At 30.7% G+C, this 18,160-nt stretch overlaps 3 protein-coding genes and 1 long non-coding RNA gene across 6 annotated transcripts; all 4 read left to right on the top strand.

The window, feature by feature from the left end:
- Positions 1-5,030: 5,030 nt before the first annotated feature.
- LOC115874159 (general transcription factor II-I repeat domain-containing protein 2-like) lies at positions 5,031-5,729 on the top strand. Its single transcript, XM_030889264.1, has one exon. It carries the CDS (start codon positions 5,031-5,033, stop codon positions 5,727-5,729), a length of 699 nt encoding a protein of 232 aa, XP_030745124.1.
- A 34-nt stretch (positions 5,730-5,763) lies between these two features.
- On the top strand, positions 5,764-6,927 carry LOC115874137 (general transcription factor II-I repeat domain-containing protein 2-like). The gene has a single exon (XM_030889228.1). The coding sequence runs from the start codon at positions 5,764-5,766 to the stop codon at positions 6,925-6,927; it is 1,164 nt and encodes a 387-aa protein (XP_030745088.1).
- Positions 6,928-12,068: 5,141 nt separating this feature from the next.
- LOC115874134 lies at positions 12,069-12,824 on the top strand. Of its 2 annotated transcripts, none has more exons than XR_004048777.1 (4): positions 12,069-12,130; positions 12,179-12,435; positions 12,489-12,589; positions 12,682-12,824. It is a non-coding gene; the product is annotated as an uncharacterized LOC115874134 (long non-coding RNA). The 2 variants fall into 2 exon arrangements; XR_004048776.1 differs by having other exon boundaries at positions 12,489-12,623.
- Positions 12,825-13,882: 1,058 nt separating this feature from the next.
- Positions 13,883-16,830, top strand: LOC115874139 (glucose dehydrogenase [FAD, quinone]-like). 2 transcript variants are annotated; one of them, XM_030889231.1, is made up of 2 exons: positions 13,883-14,367; positions 14,418-16,830. In XM_030889231.1, exons 1-2 carry the CDS (start codon positions 14,217-14,219, stop codon positions 16,091-16,093), a joined length of 1,827 nt encoding a protein of 608 aa, XP_030745091.1. In that variant the 5' UTR covers positions 13,883-14,216; the 3' UTR covers positions 16,094-16,830. The 2 variants fall into 2 exon arrangements, with proteins under 2 accessions (XP_030745091.1, XP_030745090.1); XM_030889230.1 differs by having other exon boundaries at positions 14,415-16,830.
- The last annotated feature ends 1,330 nt before the right edge of the window (positions 16,831-18,160 follow it).

The raw sequence follows: 18,160 nt of genomic DNA, 5'->3' as shown, positions 1-18,160 counted from the left end.
TGGTAAATTAATGCCTACTTTAATTAATTATATAACAATAAATTACAGTTTTATTTCAATGTTTTTTTTTTTTTTTTTTTTTTTTTTTTTTTATAATAAATGATACTTAAACATTATGACTATGAAACTTGTTTTAATAAAATATAACTCAAACTTATAAATTAATAAAAATATATTTTATTGAATTATGTGGTATTAACTTGCTCTTTTAATTCAACTAATAATAATTTTGTTGTATAAAAATGACTCCATAACAAACAAACCTTAATTATACAGCACACATAAAGAGCCCCTATGCGTTTCAAGCTTCTTTCTAAGTTATTTTTTAAGATTAAAGTTGCCACAAAATAAAAATTACATACGTTTTAAAAATGCTGAAACTTACTGAAGTAATACTAATTGAAAAACAATCCTTTCTATCAATATATTAATATATTTCAAAATAATAGCAGTTATGTATCATATCAATTTAATTATTACATTTATATTTGTTCAACCATGGTTCAAAAATTTTTCTCGTAATAAAGGGCCCTTTCAAATTTAAGTTGTAGGGCTTATTCCTAGATTCATAGTTCCACAGACTTTCGTTAAATCATGCTTATTTGTAAAAACTAACTACAGCATAACTGGTTATAATAGGGAAAGTTTACTTATTGTATAGGTAGCCCTCGTTTTCTCATCAACAAACAAAGTTTTTTTTTTTATTTTGTTTATTATTGAATATTAAGTACTAAAAATGCTAAATGTTTATTCTAACTTTTTTCTTCTTACGCTATTAACCACTATACACTATAATTCTTTTGGCGTACTTTGCGCTAAAAGCTAACATAAAAATAAAATAAAAAACAACTGAAAAACATTCTGTGGTGGACCCGAGAGGAAACACATTCTGCGTATATTAACTCCTTAACATAGATAGGGCAGCTAAAAAATTAAATTTATGAAATTGCAATATAAAATAACAAACCTTGATATTTACGTTTTAAAATGAGGGTAAATTGTATATAATAAACGTAATTCTATTACAATTAATAAATGATTTATTTTACGCTTGCCTGTCAATGTTGGTCTGCCATATTGCGCCCGGACCGGAACCAGCTGCCCTTTAAAAAAGCCGATAACAGCCGGAAAGTTGGCCTCCTTTTTTTAAATTTGCCGCTAGTTTTGGCGCCAATATAGCGGTAATTGCGGTACTTTATATATCTAGGGACTTTAATTTCATCTAAAGTCCCTAGATATTCATCTAGGGACTTTAATTTCATCATGATTTTATCAAATCATCCACAGAGTATAGTTAATTTAACCACATTCGTTTGATTCTCTTGTGGAGTAATTGGAGCCAAGTAGTTGGAGTAGTTGAAAAATATAAATATTTATATAAGCAATGTCTGATAAATTTTACAGTGATGTGCTTTGTTACCTTATGAATAAACATTGATATGAAGTTGTTTTCGCCAGAAACAATTATAATTAAAATAATTTAATAAAAAATTTAATTTTTTTTTTTTTTTTTAATTTTCTATAAGTAAAATAAATTGAAAAAATTAAACGGCAATCCATATTTGGCAATTGTGTTTGGCAATGTCTGTCAGTTTCTGTGAAGTGGAAGTGAATTGTGATTTATGGGGAATATTTTACGATTTTGCGAATTTAGAGTATTTGGACGATAGGATTGTAAAATTTAAAAGCCAAGTAGTTTAATATATAAGATTAATTAACTCTGTTATAATTTTTTATGAAATTTCATACAAACAAATTCTTTCAACAAAATGGCTGTGTCAGAAATTTGGAAGATCATTAATTTTAAAGTTTTATTTAATTGTATTTATATCGAATCAAGAATTTGTATAACATATTAAAAGCTTAATTTTAAAGGTTGTGCAGTAATATATGTAAGTGTACGCCTTTAGATAAATATTAAATATAAATTTGCAAAGACAAACAAGTAATTTTAAAAGATCATTTATTTATAAACGAGTATAATCATTAACCATTAGGTTGAAAATATATTTGCATTTACTTATTTATATATTTTCTATACCCTTGTATTATTTATAAGCCCTATATATGTCCTGTTTTATTTGAAAAAAAATGCTTCGAGTCATCGAGAATAGATTTAATAACAATTTTGTCCCTTGGCTTTGTGTATTATATAATGTGAATTATAAGATGTTTCTATTTGAATAGGTCATTAAAGTTGAGATTAAAGTTATACCAAATTATATTCACGGTAACTATATATCTTTTATATAATGAATTATTTATTTATAATTTATAACCTTTTTTTTAATTACTTATAACTGATTGTATAAATTCTGATAACTTTTATATATACTTGTATAGTGTTGAATGTGTTATATGTAATTTTATTGACAATGTTATAATAAAATAATCAAGTTACAAATTTTTTTCGTGTTTTATTCTAATTTCAGGGATAATTTCAACCTAGATTATTAATTTATTTGTATCAAAATACATTATTTTTATTTTGTAAAATGTTTTGTTACAAATAAGTTCATAATCTAGATTGAAATTACCAAATATAAGTAAAAAACTTATGAACTGGCAGTAAAGGTCCATTTAAAAATATGGCGCGAACTTTTAGTTCTGTCAGTAGCCCGCTTGGATCGCGTCGGGCGCGTGTTTCCAGGCTTTAACATAGGAGTTTTCATTTCTTTCAGTTAGTTATTCTATGGTAAAAGGTGTGGATCCGGTGGCTGACCCTGAAGCCCATATTCGCTGCATTTGATCATCGATACTACGCAAGCGCACATCGTCGATGTTGACAAATTGCAGTTTATTTTCGAATTATTTGCAGTTGAAATTTTTTTTTTGAGTGTTAATCAATAATAATACAAATTCTATAATTAATTTTATAATTTCAGATTTATCTTGATATCCAAAATTAAGGTAAGAAGGATAATGGAGATTGTGAAATGAAAGTATTATGAATATATAAAATTGTAATAATAATAACATTTATTTATATATTTACATTAGAATTAAAAATTATCATTTACGGATTTTTTCGTAATGGTTTTAAACTTATTAGAATTATTTTATTTCTTTCAAATTATTTAATTTCTAGTTATTTACAGGCAACAATAGTTCTTATAGAACAATACACGTCAATGGGAGATAGAGGTAACATTTTACCTATAATGTTACTAATATAATATACTTTGATTATAATGTTTGTATCATAATTTCTTGAAAATATTAAGTTGGTGGATTAATAACAATTTTAGACATATATACATATGTAGAAATTTAAATATGTAAAAAAATGTTTTTATGTTTTATCTTTTTCTCTTTAGAAGGGAGATGGTTTGTGTCGTAGAATATATTACAGTATTTAATATAGTGTACTTTGATATTCTTTCCTTCATTTACTGTAATATCTTGTTAACTATAATGCCAAATCTTGACAATATGGTGAAGGTTGAGTTTTGATCTTATCTGATGTTCTGTCAAAGAGGTTCTGTGTTTTATACCTGTATTTATACAAGACGAAATTAAGACTTAGTTAGTTTGTGATTTATATTAAGATCTTTCTTATAATATTTGTTATGTCTTAATCTTAATACTATATTATGCTTTGTCTGGAAAATAAATGTTAAAATATCTTAATTTTTGCATAATTTAAAAAAAAAAAAAAAAAAAAAAATATGGTTTATAAATCATATATGCTAAGAAAATCACATAAATTAGGTGTAAGAATAAAGAAATCTTAAGGTAGCAGAAAAATTAATGCAATATATGTATAAGCAGAATTAAACAAGGTAACTCTTAATGTTGCTGAAGTCGATTCTACAATTTTAATTACGGAGGCTAAAAGGCCTTTTAAGGCCTCCGTAGTTTTGATGGAACGTTAAAAAAAACCTATTATGAACATGATATGGAGCTACAATTTTTAATAAAGCACTTTTTAAACGTAGCATAATAATCTAGAGCAGCGGTCGCCAACCTGTCGATCGCGAGCTACCGGTAGCTCGCGGATGCAATTCTGGTAGCTCTCACAATTTTAAAAACACAAACTGCAAAAATCACATTAAGGTAAAAATTTAAATTTACAAAAAAATGTAATTGTCATAATATTAAACATAAACAGCGGCAACGTTGCGGTGAGCGATGCCGCTGACGCCATCAAGCTAGAAGCGGCTAGAACCGACCGGCCGGACCAGCGCGTTAGTGTTCGAGAGAGAACGGTCTGGATTGCTTTGAACGGTATAAATACGCACGGTGCGGCGACATTGCGCTTAGTTCAGGGCCATGTAAGTGAAATATTAAAAATGGTTCCAGCAAAAGTTTCCCAATTATGACGGATGATGGCGCTGATCGTCAAAATTTTTGGACAGGGATTTTGCTTACCGACAATACGACTTGAGCTACGACCGGACCAGGACCAATCAGAATGATCAGTCTTTCTTGGACATTTGCCGCGGAAGTGTGTGTTAATTTCTGTGATAAGTGGTTGTGTTTGCAGTTTGATTTTGGTTTTGATATTATGTTAAATTAATTTTGAAGTATTGTATCACCTGTTTTTATGTAATAGTACTTTTTTAAATTTATGATCTGGATATGTTATGATTTGTTAATGCTTGTTTAACAATGTTATACCAAAGAGGTTATACTTAATATACTTATGAATTTGCATAGCCTATCTTTTTTATCAGTAAACTTCAGATTATTTAATTCCTTTTGTTTCTGCTTGTAATTTTATTTTTGACATATTATGTGATTGTTTCACATAATATGTTTTAAAAATAAAATTGCAATAGCGAATAAAAATAATTAAAATAAAAAAGTGTATTTTACAATTCCCCCCGGCCCCGCACCCCTTTTGCTAACCTATAATGTCAGCTATGTCGAGAGATGGCGTTACGAAAATGGAACCGATTTATTACAAGGAACTTGGGCTTCTTTTTCGTTAGTATATTCTGTGGCTTAGTTTAAAACTGAACCTGAACGCATAACCAACGTCCAGCGGTTGGGTTAGTACTTAGTAGAGAACAACAAAAAAGAATATTATGGCAAGCAGTAGTAAGAAGGTAAAGACATACCACTTTCATTCGGAATGGGAAGAACAGTACTTTTTTACAGAAGTTAAAGGTAAAAATGTGTGTTTGTTATGTAATACTTCGGTCTCCGTTGCTAAAAAAGGAAATATTGAGAGACATCATACAACTGTACATTCTAATTTTGAAAAATCATTCCCACTACATTCTGTCGCCAGAAAGGAGAAACTGAAACAGTTAAAAAATCAGTTAATCGGACAACAATCAATATTTTTAAGAACAGTCGACAAAAATAAGGCTGCAACTGAAGCATCGTACCGTGTGTCCCAGATAATTGCACAAAAAAAGAAACCTTATGAAGACGGGGAAATGATAAAACAGGCGTTTTTAGAAGCTGCTGATTTGTTATTTGCCAACTTTAGAAATAAAGACGAGATACTTTCAGCTATAAAATCTATGCAACTTTCTGCTAATACAGTGATGAGACGTGTAGAAGTAATGAGCAATGATATTTTTTTACAGTTAAGAACTGACTTAGATAACTGTGTTTATTTTTCACTTCAACTGGATGAATCAACAGATGTGGTTGAGACTGCCCAGATGGCCGTGTTCGTCAGGATGGTTTTTAGTGATTTTACGATTAAAGAAGATCTTTTGAAGTTTATTCCACTGAAAGGATACACTACTGGACAGGGAGTTGTTTTCATTTAAAATATTATTTCTTCCGAGAAAATTCCAATCGAAAATGGTAGGCTTGACAACCGATGGCGCTCCAGCTATGGTGGGTTGTGATAAGGGTCTGGTGGCGTTATGTCGTAAAGATGAAACTTTTCCGCAATTTCTCTCTTACCACTGCATTATCCATCAGCAAGCATTATGTGGAAATTTTCTGAAACTAAACAACGTTATGAAACTGGTGGTAAAAATTGTGAACAAGATTAGAGCTCAAGCATTACAAAGAAGATTATTCAAAACTTTGGCCGATGAAGTCGACTGTCAATACGGGGACCTACTCCTTCACTCTGGAGTCCGATGGCTAAGTAGAGGACGAGTGCTGAAACGTTTTAATGATGTCCTATCTGGCATAGTTCAATTTTTCAAACAACGCGATGAACCGATTCCGGAACTAGAAAATTCAATCTGGCTTCGGGATTTTGGTTTTCTCGTGGACATTACAGAGAAATTAAACGAACTTAATTTGCAGCTTCAGGGGAGAGACAAAGAACTAGCGGAAATGATTTCTGATATAAAAGCATTTATCAGAAAGCTGGAGTTTTGGGAACAAAACCTAATTAACAGCGATGCCAAGCATTTTCCTATTCTTTCAGAAAAGATATCTCAAAATCCATTAGAACCCTATGACAGCAAATATCATGTAGAAATAGTTTCTACCTTGAAGAATAACTTCAAAAATCGTTTTAAGGACTTCGACGAAATGGCTTTAGTAGCGCAGTTTGTTGGTTCACCCTTTATGGAAATTGATATCCAACAGTTTGCAACTTGTGTTATGCAGAACTTTGGCGAAGACATCGCTGCAACAGAAATGGAAGTAATTGAGTTTCAAAATGATTTAGCCTTAAAATCGTTAGTCTCAAGTACCAAATGTATCTGGTCTATTGTAAGCAAAGACAAATATTCAGTTCTATGCCGTGTTGCCTTGAAAGTGAAAGCATTATTCAGTTCAACCTATTTGTGTGAATCTTCTTTTTCCAATATGAAGTTTATTAAGAACAAATATCGCAATCGACTTACAGATGAACATTTGGATAATTGTATTCGAATGGCTGTATCAAATTATACTGCAAACATTAAAAAATTATCGATGAGTCTGAGTGTCAGCCTTCCCATTGAACGTGCTTTTTTATTTCTCAATGTTTATGTTTATGATAGTGCGTTACTTTTTTGTTGATATTAATAACAATTTTTAAATCTTACGTGACATGCCGTTGTGGCTGGATAAAAGTTTGTGTTTATTTTTCAAACACCTTCGTTTGGTAGGTAGGAATGTAGCTATGAACAAGTACGTACTAGTAATATTAGTTGTTTTGTTATTAGTTTATTATTAGTACCTATGACATGTATTATGTATTACCAGTTAAATAGTAAAATAAATACATATAATGATAAATTAACTCTGGATTATTTCATTTACGTTGCGTTACGTGGCTTCCGTGTGGGTACCTCACTGTTTATTCCAAAATTAACATAGTAGCTCAACACATTGAAGAGGTTGGCGACCGCTGATCTAGAGCAATTATATTAATCATAGGAATCTGGAGTTTTATTTCTATTTAATTTTATTGACTATGAAAATACATAATAAGCGTTCACGTGTTTAATAGAAATATTAAAATAATAATATAAATATTGTACTATGATTGAAAAAAAAATAGCGTCAGCGATGACTATGAAATGAAGATCGCTGTCATTTTATATGGGAAATGTCCTCAATCGTCATTTCCCAGCCAACTGGACGCCGCTTTTTCGATCATACGTTATATATTGACAAAAAAAACATTGAAAAGCACATATTTGTTTTCTACTGAAAATAATTCCAAAATAACTTGCAATCTGGCAACATCAAAGATGTGCGCATGCGTAGTGTCTGTGACAGTGTTACCAACTCCGGGATTTTATCCCTAAATTTGGGGAGAAAAAATCTATATGGGGATTTTTTTTTAAAAACATTAAATTTTTGGGGATATTTTCAAGGATGTACTTCAATGGAATTTTACCGTTACCAAAGAGGAGATAAGACCGCTACTGCTATTTTTGAAAATTAATAGGAAAGTATCAATAAAACAAAATAATTTATTTATTTTAATCACCGAATCTTGGAGAACAGTTGTTGGGATTTTAGTTGTTTGGATTTAAGAAGGTTTGATACTGCTTTAATCTGCTTTAATGGAAAGTTTCGAACAGTTGGCTACGTTGCTGTGATCAGACGTTTCAGGGTGCAGCCACACTATCCTGTCGGCGTAGGCTGTATGTGTCGAGTGTAATGACTTGACATTTCAATTCTATTGGCTGCCACCATCTGTCAGGAAATTTTATCTGTCACCATCTGTCAAAATTTCAGCCAATAGAATACTGGAAATCGATTCAAGGTCGTTACGCCGATACGCCGTTTTTAGGATGGTGTGGCTGGCTGCACCCTCATGGTCAACCACTTAAAACACAACAAATTGTTTATTTATTATTATTTATATTTTAGGGTTTTATCGGGATATTTTTTTAGGTTTTTAGGGATATTTTGAGGATTTTTGATGCGAGTGTTTAGATTTTTTGGGAGATAAATTTTTGAGAGTTGGGAACACTAGTCTGTGACTATACGCAGCAAAAACTCGTTTCAAGGTCAGCCACCGAATCCACATCATTATCCAAAATATTGATAAACAATAATTATTTTATATTCTAAAAAATAAAAACAAAACTTTTTTTGGGTAATGTTTGGTTATTAGTAGTAGTAGTAGCTTAGTAGTAGTAGTTTGCGAAGAGGAAATTAATTTCTCTTCATTGGCTTGGGTCTGGCTTGGTTCCTTTTCGTCCCATTAGCCAATGTTTAATGTTTGGTTATATTTATTTTTATTTGAGGAGTTATTTTTGATGGCAGTGAGGTTAATTGGAAGAGAGTGAACGACCACTTTTGGAATAAAAGTCCTATAAGAGTTATTTCTCCTTACCATCGTCTATGGAGTGTAGAGGTAAAAGTAGCTGGTGTAGCTTATTATCATTCAGGTCTATGTATTGGCGTGTAACGACCTTTAGTTTCAGTAATTCTATTGGCTGAAATTTTTGACAGATGAATTTGACAGATAAAATTTCTGACAGATGAATGTTTCAGCCAATAGAATTACTGGAAATATATTCAAGGTCATTACGCCGTTACGCCGATACGCCGTTTTTAGGATAGTGTGGCTGCACCCTTACGAGACTTTTATTGAAAAAGTGGTCATAAAATGGGAAGAATAAGGGTTCGCCAAATAACCACAGTGGCGCTAAAAACACATGAATCTAAAAAATGAAAAGTAACCATAGATAACTCAGTCACGAAATAGAAATCAATGATGATTTCTATTTTGTGACTCAGTGCTGTGAAGACCATCGTCGAAGCAGCAGCGAACTAGCTAGATTTGACGGCTGAGCTCACGAGCTGAAGAGAGGCTTTATTTATCCTTTTAACAATTATTGAAGTCTTACGTCTATCGTGGTAAGTTGAGCATTTGCTTATATTTAGTTACATTTGCTTGCCTGCAACAAGTAGATATCATCTATCGTAATTTTCCTTTTTTTTTTATTTAAATTAACAAAAACAAGTAACAAATTTTTACAACTACGAATAGTGAGGGGGGGACGGATCCCCCCCCTAGTAATATTAATACTCAAATTCTTGATAATATGGAAGTTGATAGAACAAAAACAGATAGGAATTCGGTCATGACGGACTTGAATTCCGATACAAAAAAAAACAATTTACTATGCTAAAAACGACTATGGCCCGTACGTAGTATATTTGGAATCTACAGATGCTGTTGGTTATAATATTGGCAGATTTAACAATATTAAGATTGCCAGAGAAATATTTAATTTAAATTTAACTGATATAAAAAAAATTAACAATAAAGGCTTAAATAGAATATCAATTGAATTTACCAACTATCAATCAGCAAATAATATAATATCAAATAGAGCATTAATAGATAAAGCATAGAATAACTAACTGAAAGAAATGAAAACTCCTATGTTAAAGCCTGGAAACACGCGCTCGACGCGATCCAAGCGGGCTACTGGCAGAACTAAAAGTTCGCGCCATATTTTTAAATGGACCTTTACTGCCAGTTCATAAGTTTTTTACTTATATTTGGTAATTTCAATCTAGATTATGAACTTATTTGTAACAAAACATTTTACAAAATAAAAATAATGTATTTTGATACAAATAAATTAATAATCTAGGTTGAAATTATCCCTGAAATTAGAATAATCGTCAAAGAGTAGATAACACAAGTAGATAAGATATCTACTCTTTGCCATCGTCTTACAGAAGTGTCTAGTCATAGCAGTCAACCATAGAATAACTAACTGAAAGAAATGAAAACTCCTATGTTAAAGCCTGGAAACACGCGCTCGACGCGATCCAAGCGGGCTACTGGCAGAACTAAAAGTTCGCGCCATATTTTTTAAATGGATCTTTACTGCCAGTTCATAAGTTTTTTACTTATATTTGGTAATTTCAATCTAGATTATGAACTTATTATTTGTAACAAAAAACATTTTTTACAAAATAAAATAATGTATTTTGATACAAATAAATTAATAATCTAGGTTGAAATTATCCCTGAAATTAGAATAAAACACGAAAAATTTGTAACTTGATTATTTTATTATAAACATTGTTAATAAAATTACATATAACACATTCAACACTATACAAGTATATATAAAAGTTATCAGAATTTATACAATCAGTTATATAATTATAAAAAGGTTATAAATTATAAATAAATAATTTATTATATAAAAGACATATAGTTACCGTGAATATAATTTGGTATAACTTTAATCTGAACTTTAATGACCTATTCAAATAGAAACATCTTACAATACACATTATATAATACACAAAGCCAAGAGACAAAATTGTTATTAAATCTATTCTCGATGACTCGAAGCATATTTTTTCAAATAAAACAGGACATATAGGGCTTATAAATAATACAAGGGTATAGAGTATAAATAAGAATACAAATATATTTTCAACCTAATGATTAATGATTATACTGTTTAAATAAATAAATAAAAAAAATCTTTTTTTAAAATTACTTATTTGTCTTTGCAAATTTGTATATTTATTTATCTAAAAGCGTACACTTACATAAATTACTGAACAACCTTTAAAATTAAGCTTTTAATGTTATACAAATTCTTGATTCGATATAAATATTACCCTTAAATAAAACTTAAAATTAATGATCTTCCAAATTTCGAGACAGCCATTTTATAAAGAATTTGTTTTGATTATGAGAAATTTCATAAAATTATCACAGGGATTAACTAATCTTATATATTAAACCATTTGGCTTTTAAATTTCACAATCCTATCGTCCAAAAAAAAATACTCTAAATTCAAAAATCCGTAAAATATTCCCATAAAAAACAAATCACAATTCGCTTCCACTTCACAGAAACTGACAGACATTGCCAAATTTGGAATGACGTTTATTCAATTTAATTTACTGATCTAACTGATCCAAGTCACTTAGAAATTAAATTTTATTAAATTATTTAATTATAATTGTTTCTGGCGAAAGCAACTTTATATCAATGTTTATTCATAGGGTAACAAAGCATATCACTGTTAAATTATCAACATTTTATATAAATATCAACTACTCCAACTACTCCACAGAGAATCAAACGAATTGTTAATTAAACTATACTCTGTGGATGACTTGATAAAATCATGATGAAATTAAAGTCCCTAGATGAATATCTAGGGACTTTAGATGAAATTTCTACGCAGCGCCATCTATCCCTCTACTGGCAGAAACTCCGCCGTGTTTCCAAACAGTTTCATCTGCAATCAACTATTAAGCTTGACCGGTTGGTTAGCGTGGTTATTTGGAGTGTGTAAATCTGTTCTGTGGTGTTAATTCATTCGTATTTGTCAAAAACCTTAACGTGATTGGTCGGGCTTAGGCTAGACACAAGTTCTCCTTTGCCTCTACACCCCATAGCAGGAAGATAGGAATTGAACTATCCCAAACTATCCTTATCTGTATGCTTATCTGTGATATGTGATCCTTATCTCTATAGTATCCTTGACCAGAGATAAGTAAGTACAGGATACATTAAAATACGCAACCAACCGTCATTGAACCGTCCAATCAGATCAAAGGAGTAATCGTCGTAGATCGTGCGTTATCGATAATGTTCGGTGCCTGGAGAAAATTGACAATTGACAAGAGAATTAATTGTTTAATATTTTTGACTTTTTAGTTCGTTTAATTTAATAATTACTAAAACCAGTAGTTCGAAAGATATATTTAAAAATAAAAGATAAAAAATCTAAAAAATTAATTATCTATTAACGTAGATTTGGACGACAATAGGTAAGAACACTAAATTTATTTCTATATTGATATAAACTTGTTTATTAGGTTTTTAGTTTGTGATGTTTCATGTGATGATCATTTTCATGTTCATCGTCTTTGAATTGACATGAGGATATCTATGGAAAATTAACTAATCTGAAAGTAAGCCAACATATCGTTTGTCCTTGTGTGCTAAAGAAAAGATTTTCTTTTCGCATCATGAGGAAGTATTACATCAATTAAAAAAATGTTAGGAAGTTGATTACTTGTCATGGAGAAGTATACCAATGGAAATTATTTGTTAAAGAAGTATAATTCTAAGGGTAAATTTATTATAATTAGTAACCTGTCTATTTTTTATACGTAGATGTTTCAGGTTTTAAGAATAAATTAGTTGAACCCAAAATCTGGAGGAAGTACTTATATCCATACACAGAATATGCCCATTAAAAATACTAGTCCAAATTTGCTTTAATGGTAGACAGTTATTCAATACAAATTAACTTTCTAAGTGACTGAAATAAATAGTTTAGAATATGGTATAACAATGTAAAAAATATTATTTTCAGGAACGATTAGGGTCCGATATATTTGAAACTCATGTTGGACATAGTATTGAGTTGGGTAGAATATTATTCTACGTTAAGTGAGGGTATCAGATACCTATTATTGTACTGTATTTTAATATATACATTAGAATTGTTGGTTTTTTCATATTTGTTTTATTTATTATTTTATTTACAAGTTATACCGTATGATCGAATAAAAACGGCGTCAGCGATGGCTATGAAATGAAGATCGCTGTCATTTTATATGTAAATTTATATAGGAAATACCATCGATCGTCATTTCCAAGCCAACTGGACGCCGTTTTTATTCGATCATACGGTATAAAGTTAACACTAAAATCTACTTTTTGACTTATATAAGTTAGTCTGTGGTTTAATGCGTGATTACATCCACATGATTTCAAGTTTTTAAAATATAAATATTATAACTGGCTTTAAAAACTCCATTAAACTGTTAAAAGTGTAATTTATTTAAAATAAATATACATATATAGGTATATATTAATATCGAAAACATTTTTATTTCCTTAACACCAATTTAATCATCACATACATATAAACATTTATTTACGTTATTTCAAATGAAGACCACAGGAAAAACCAGCTTGTTCATTTTAACTGGAGCCGAGAAAATGCAATTACGAGTGAACTACTCTGTTTTTTCTCCTGTAGGGCAAAATAACTAAGCTGTAATATCTCTGGGACTAAGCATATTATTGCTTTCTTTGATGGTGCCTCTAATAATGCTAACACTTGCCTATAAAATTGTCTCGCTATTAATTTCTATGAAAATGTAACATATTATCTGGTTTTTTTCCGTGTAGTCTTCAAATGATCTAAAAGTTCAGCAGGAATGATCCATTATGCAGCAAACACACTGATGTTGAATCATTGAAAGCTTTTTTGTGGGCATTTCACAAATAAAAATAAAATGTCTGATCAAAAACTAAAAATGCAAAACAGATAGTAAGCTTTATAAATACATTATTATATATATAAATAATCATACCTACATCTATTTATGTCGTACAATCCAACCGATATTTTAATATCCTAGCCCAAGTAAATAATCAAAATGCACTTTATATCAAAAGCAGTAATGTTATCAAGGGTTCCAATTAATATCCAGGATTTAAAAAAACACGATCCTAATTTTATTATTTTTCTCTAAATACGTTGTCTGATAGGCAATTACAAATATAAATCTGATGTAAATAGAAAAATAAAGTAAAAACTGTAAAAACAGGTAAAAACAACAACAAAAATTCTAACCAAAGATTTAACCGTCATACGACATGAGCATCACGTGATTGCACAATACCCAACGATAGGGTACGTACCTCTTTCATCTGATTGGACGGTTGGTTGCGTATTTTAATGTATCCTAGTAAGTACAAAGTACAAAACCCAACAAAACCAGAGAACATCAGAAAGCACTAAGTGAGAAAACATGTACAAAATCTAATCATAAAGAAATGAAATATTCTTGTGTATCTGTTTTGTGTGAAATATTTTAATACATAGACTGAGAGGCAATGTTTCTAAGATCCATTTTCCTCGCTAGTTATTTTATTCTCATAGTTTTATTTAGTGCTTTTTTAAAATATTATGATACTTTAGAAAACTTCTTGGTGTCGTCTTTTGATTTTCATAAAGAAAAGTTGGTAGTTTATGATTATATTATAGGTAAGGCTTCCTTTTGTGCGACCTGAGGATCAATCCTTGTTTTATAGTAGGTGGTGGTTCAGCAGGTTCACTTGTGGCAAAAAGACTAGCAGAAGACTCAAACAAAAGAATACTTGTTATTGAAGCTGGAAAACGTGATTTTGGTTTTTACAATGTCCCTTCAATGGGAATTCTTTTACAGAATTCTCCCTTTGACTGGCAATATACAACGGTACCTCAGAAAACGGCTTGCTTTGCACTTCCCAATAATTCCAGTCGATGGCCAATGGGAAAAATTTTAGGTGGCACTAGCATGATAAACAATATGCTTTACATGCGAGGTCATAAGTCAGATTTTGACGAATGGTTTAAAGACTACAAGGAATATGATTATAATGATATTTTGTATTACTTCAAAAAATTGGAGAGGCTTATTCCAGTTAGGGATTTAATTTTTCACACTATTTTACCTGATATTTTATTAAAAGCAGTAGTGAATTTGGGATATGAAACTCCAAAAGAGAATCTGAACTGTCAGTTGGGATACAGTAAACCAAAAACCATTCTTCATAATGGAAAAAGGTGGACAACAGCAGAGTTAATCAAACAGGGTAAAATTACAAATATAGATATTAGATATGGATGTGTTGTAGAAGAAATAATGATGAAGTCTAATTTTGAAGCTTATGGTGTTAAATACAGATATTCAGGAAGAAAATATGTAGTTTATGCCAAGTTGGGTGTTATTTTATCAGCTGGAGTGATTGGTTCAGCAAAAATTTTAATGCTTTCTGGTATAGGACAGAAAAAACATTTAAAAGAAGTACAAATTCCTTTAAAAGTTGATTTACCAGTGGGACACAATTTGCATGATCATGTCACTACAGGTTTTGATCTGGTCTTAATCAATCAGACCTTAGATATTGGAATAGAACAAATACTGTCACCATTATCATTGTGGAAGTATTTCAGTAAGGGTATAGGTCCTTGGACTACAACAGGTTGTGAGCTGATAGCCTTTTTTAATACAAGAAACACTTCAGAGCGTCCAGATTTGCAATTTATGATCATGCCATTGGCACTGAAAGAGGATAATGGCATATATTTAAGACACTTAATGGGGATTCCTAGCTCTGTCTACTCAACATACTTTGCTACAAATAAACAACCAGCTATTACCATTTTACCAGTGCTTTTACATCCAAAAAGCAAAGGGTTTGTTAAACTGAACAAAAATGATCCTTATTCATCTCCTGTTATTGACCCAAAATACTTAACAGACCCTCAGGATGTTGAAACCCTTATTAAGGGCATAAAATTTATAAAAGAACTTGTAGAATCTGATGAGTTAAAATCCATAGGTGCCCAATTCAACTATAAACCCTTTCCAGGCTGTGAATTATATCAATTTAATTCAGACAAGTACTGGGAATGTTATGTTAGGCATTTAACAATGACATCATACCATCCTATAGGTACGTGTAAAATGGGACACCCAGAAAAAAAATCCACAGTAGTTAATTATGATTTTCAAGTCAAAACAACAAGCAAACTTTTTGTGGTTGATGGATCTGTGCTGCCAACAGAAACTAGTGGAAATATTAACGGTGCTATTTTGATGCTAGCAGAAATGGCAAGTGATAAAATTAAAAGAATAGATTATTTATTAATTGGAAAATGTCACATATTAGAAATATTTAATATAATGGGTTCCAACAGTGAAATAAATAAGAATAAAATAAAATAACAAATAAAATTGTATTTGTAAGCATTCAAACCATATATTAAGAATGAAAAGTTCAAACTAAGTCAACTGTTCAGACAGTCAAATAAAGTAAAATATTGAAAAAGTATAATGGTGAGTTCATACAGAGAAATAAAATAAATAAGACTTTCCGTAAAGATGTGGATCCGGTGGCTGATTTTTGTTGCATTTGATACTACGCAAGCGCACATCTTCGATGTTGCCAAATTGCAATTTATTTTCGAATTATTTGCCATTGAAAACAAAAATGTTTTTTTGAGTGTTAATCAGTAAGAATACAAATGCTATAATTAATTTTATAATTTCAGATATATCTTGATATCAAAAATTAAGGTAAGCAGGATAATGGAGATTGTGAAGTTAAGGTATTATAATTGTAATTGGAGTTAAAGTAAATAATACCGTATGATCGAATAAAAACAGCGTCAGCGATGGCTATGAAATGAAAATCGCTGTCATTTTATATGCAAAATTATATTGGAAATGTCATCGATCATCATTTCCAAGCCAACTGGACGCATATACTGGACGTAATTTTTTTTCAATCATACGGTATATTGTAATAATATTTATTTATTTACATATTTACATTAGAATTTATTTTTATTTATTTATTTATTTACGGGAAACCCCATTACATTACAAAATTTACAAAACAATATTAAAAAAAAGAAAAAAAATGTCTTTTCTTTTTCTTTCACATCGTATAAAGATACTTACTAATACTAAAAACTAAATTACTAATACTAAAAACATTAAAAAATAATACAAAAAAAACAACAATAAACACTTATAAGAGAAGAACGGTACAGTAAAAAGAAGAATTAACACACCCATCAATCACCACTCTCATTTCTAATCTTCCTCCTAAATGCCCAGTAAGAGTCATTAAAAATGTGAGCATCATGAAACCTGTTCAGAGAATTAAGTGCCCTTGGAATTGGAGAATGCTTTCCATAATTAGTACCATGCAAAGGAATAAAGAACAAATCATTAATTCTCAATGGCCTAAATGGAACTTTGAAATAAATTTGTCTTAAGTATCTCAGGACAGTCATATACGCCATTAACAATCTTATAAAAAAAAGAAAGATCATAGATTAATCTCCTTTTGTCCAGAGTCTCTAAATTTAATTGGTCTAAGTTGATAATGTAACTATATTCTTGATTGTGTCTGAAAGCGCAATACCTTACAAACTTCTTTTGAACCCTTTCTATTGTTTTCTTAGATACATCGTATTGAGGATTCCATATAACAGATGCATATTCTAAAATTGATCTTCCCCAATGAGCAATATACTATCTGCAAAGCCCATACCGACAAGTCTTTACAGTTTCTCAATACAAAACCCAGTGTTTTTAAAGCTTTATTAGCAATTATATTAATGTGTTCATTAAAAGAAAGAGAACAGTCAAAGCCTATACCCCTATAGTCCCTGACCAAATCCACCCGTGTCAAATGAACATGATTCAAATCATAATCAAAAAGAAACCTTGGTGATCTTTTTTTGGAAAAACTTATAACTGAACATTTACTAGCGTTTAGGGAAAGGCCGTTCACCTTACACCAGTCACCCATTCTATCTAAATCTCTCTGTAAAAGTTGGCAATCATTAACATTAGAAACAGTTCTATAAATTTTCATATCGTCGGCAAACAACAAGCAGGAGGAATTACTAACACTCGACACAATATCATTGATAAATAGCCTAAACAGTAAAGGGGAACAATGGGCGCCCTGTGGAACACCAGACGTCTCTGAGATCTCTCTAGAAGTAAAGTTATTAATCTTAACTACCTGCCTTCTTTCGGTCAGGTAGCTATGGAACCAACCAACCAAATCATCACAAAAGCCAACAGCTCTCAGCTTCTCCAGAAGGACAACATGATTAACTCTGTCAAACGCCTTAGAGAAATCCGTATAGACTGCGTCCACCTGGTTTCCATTCTCTAAGGCGTGTAACAGAGCCGTCTGATATGAGACCAAGTTTGTAACAGTCGACTTACCATGGGAACATCCATGCTGGCAGTCTGTTAATATGCCCTAAC

The sequence above is a fragment of the Sitophilus oryzae genome, unplaced genomic scaffold (genome assembly GCF_002938485.1).
Source record: "Sitophilus oryzae breed Bouriz unplaced genomic scaffold, Soryzae_2.0 scaffold_122_pilon_pilon, whole genome shotgun sequence".
Classification (NCBI taxonomy): domain Eukaryota; kingdom Metazoa; phylum Arthropoda; class Insecta; order Coleoptera; family Curculionidae; genus Sitophilus; species Sitophilus oryzae.
The sequence above is the reverse complement of the archived record's forward strand: the minus strand, read 5'-3'. Positions and strand labels throughout refer to the sequence as shown.

Bases quoted from the DNA above. Each gene is read 5' to 3' on its own strand.
- LOC115874159 (XM_030889264.1), top strand. From the start codon at position 5,031: ATGGCAAGCAGTAGTAAGAAGGTAAAGACATACCACTTTCATTCGGAA.
- LOC115874137 (XM_030889228.1), top strand. From the start codon at position 5,764: ATGGTAGGCTTGACAACCGATGGCGCTCCAGCTATGGTGGGTTGTGAT.
- LOC115874139 (XM_030889230.1), top strand. From the start codon at position 14,217: ATGTTTCTAAGATCCATTTTCCTCGCTAGTTATTTTATTCTCATAGTT. The intron at 14,368-14,414 runs GTAAGGCTTCCT...CTTGTTTTATAG, and splicing joins AGTTTATGATTATATTATAG to TAGGTGGTGGTTCAGCAGGT.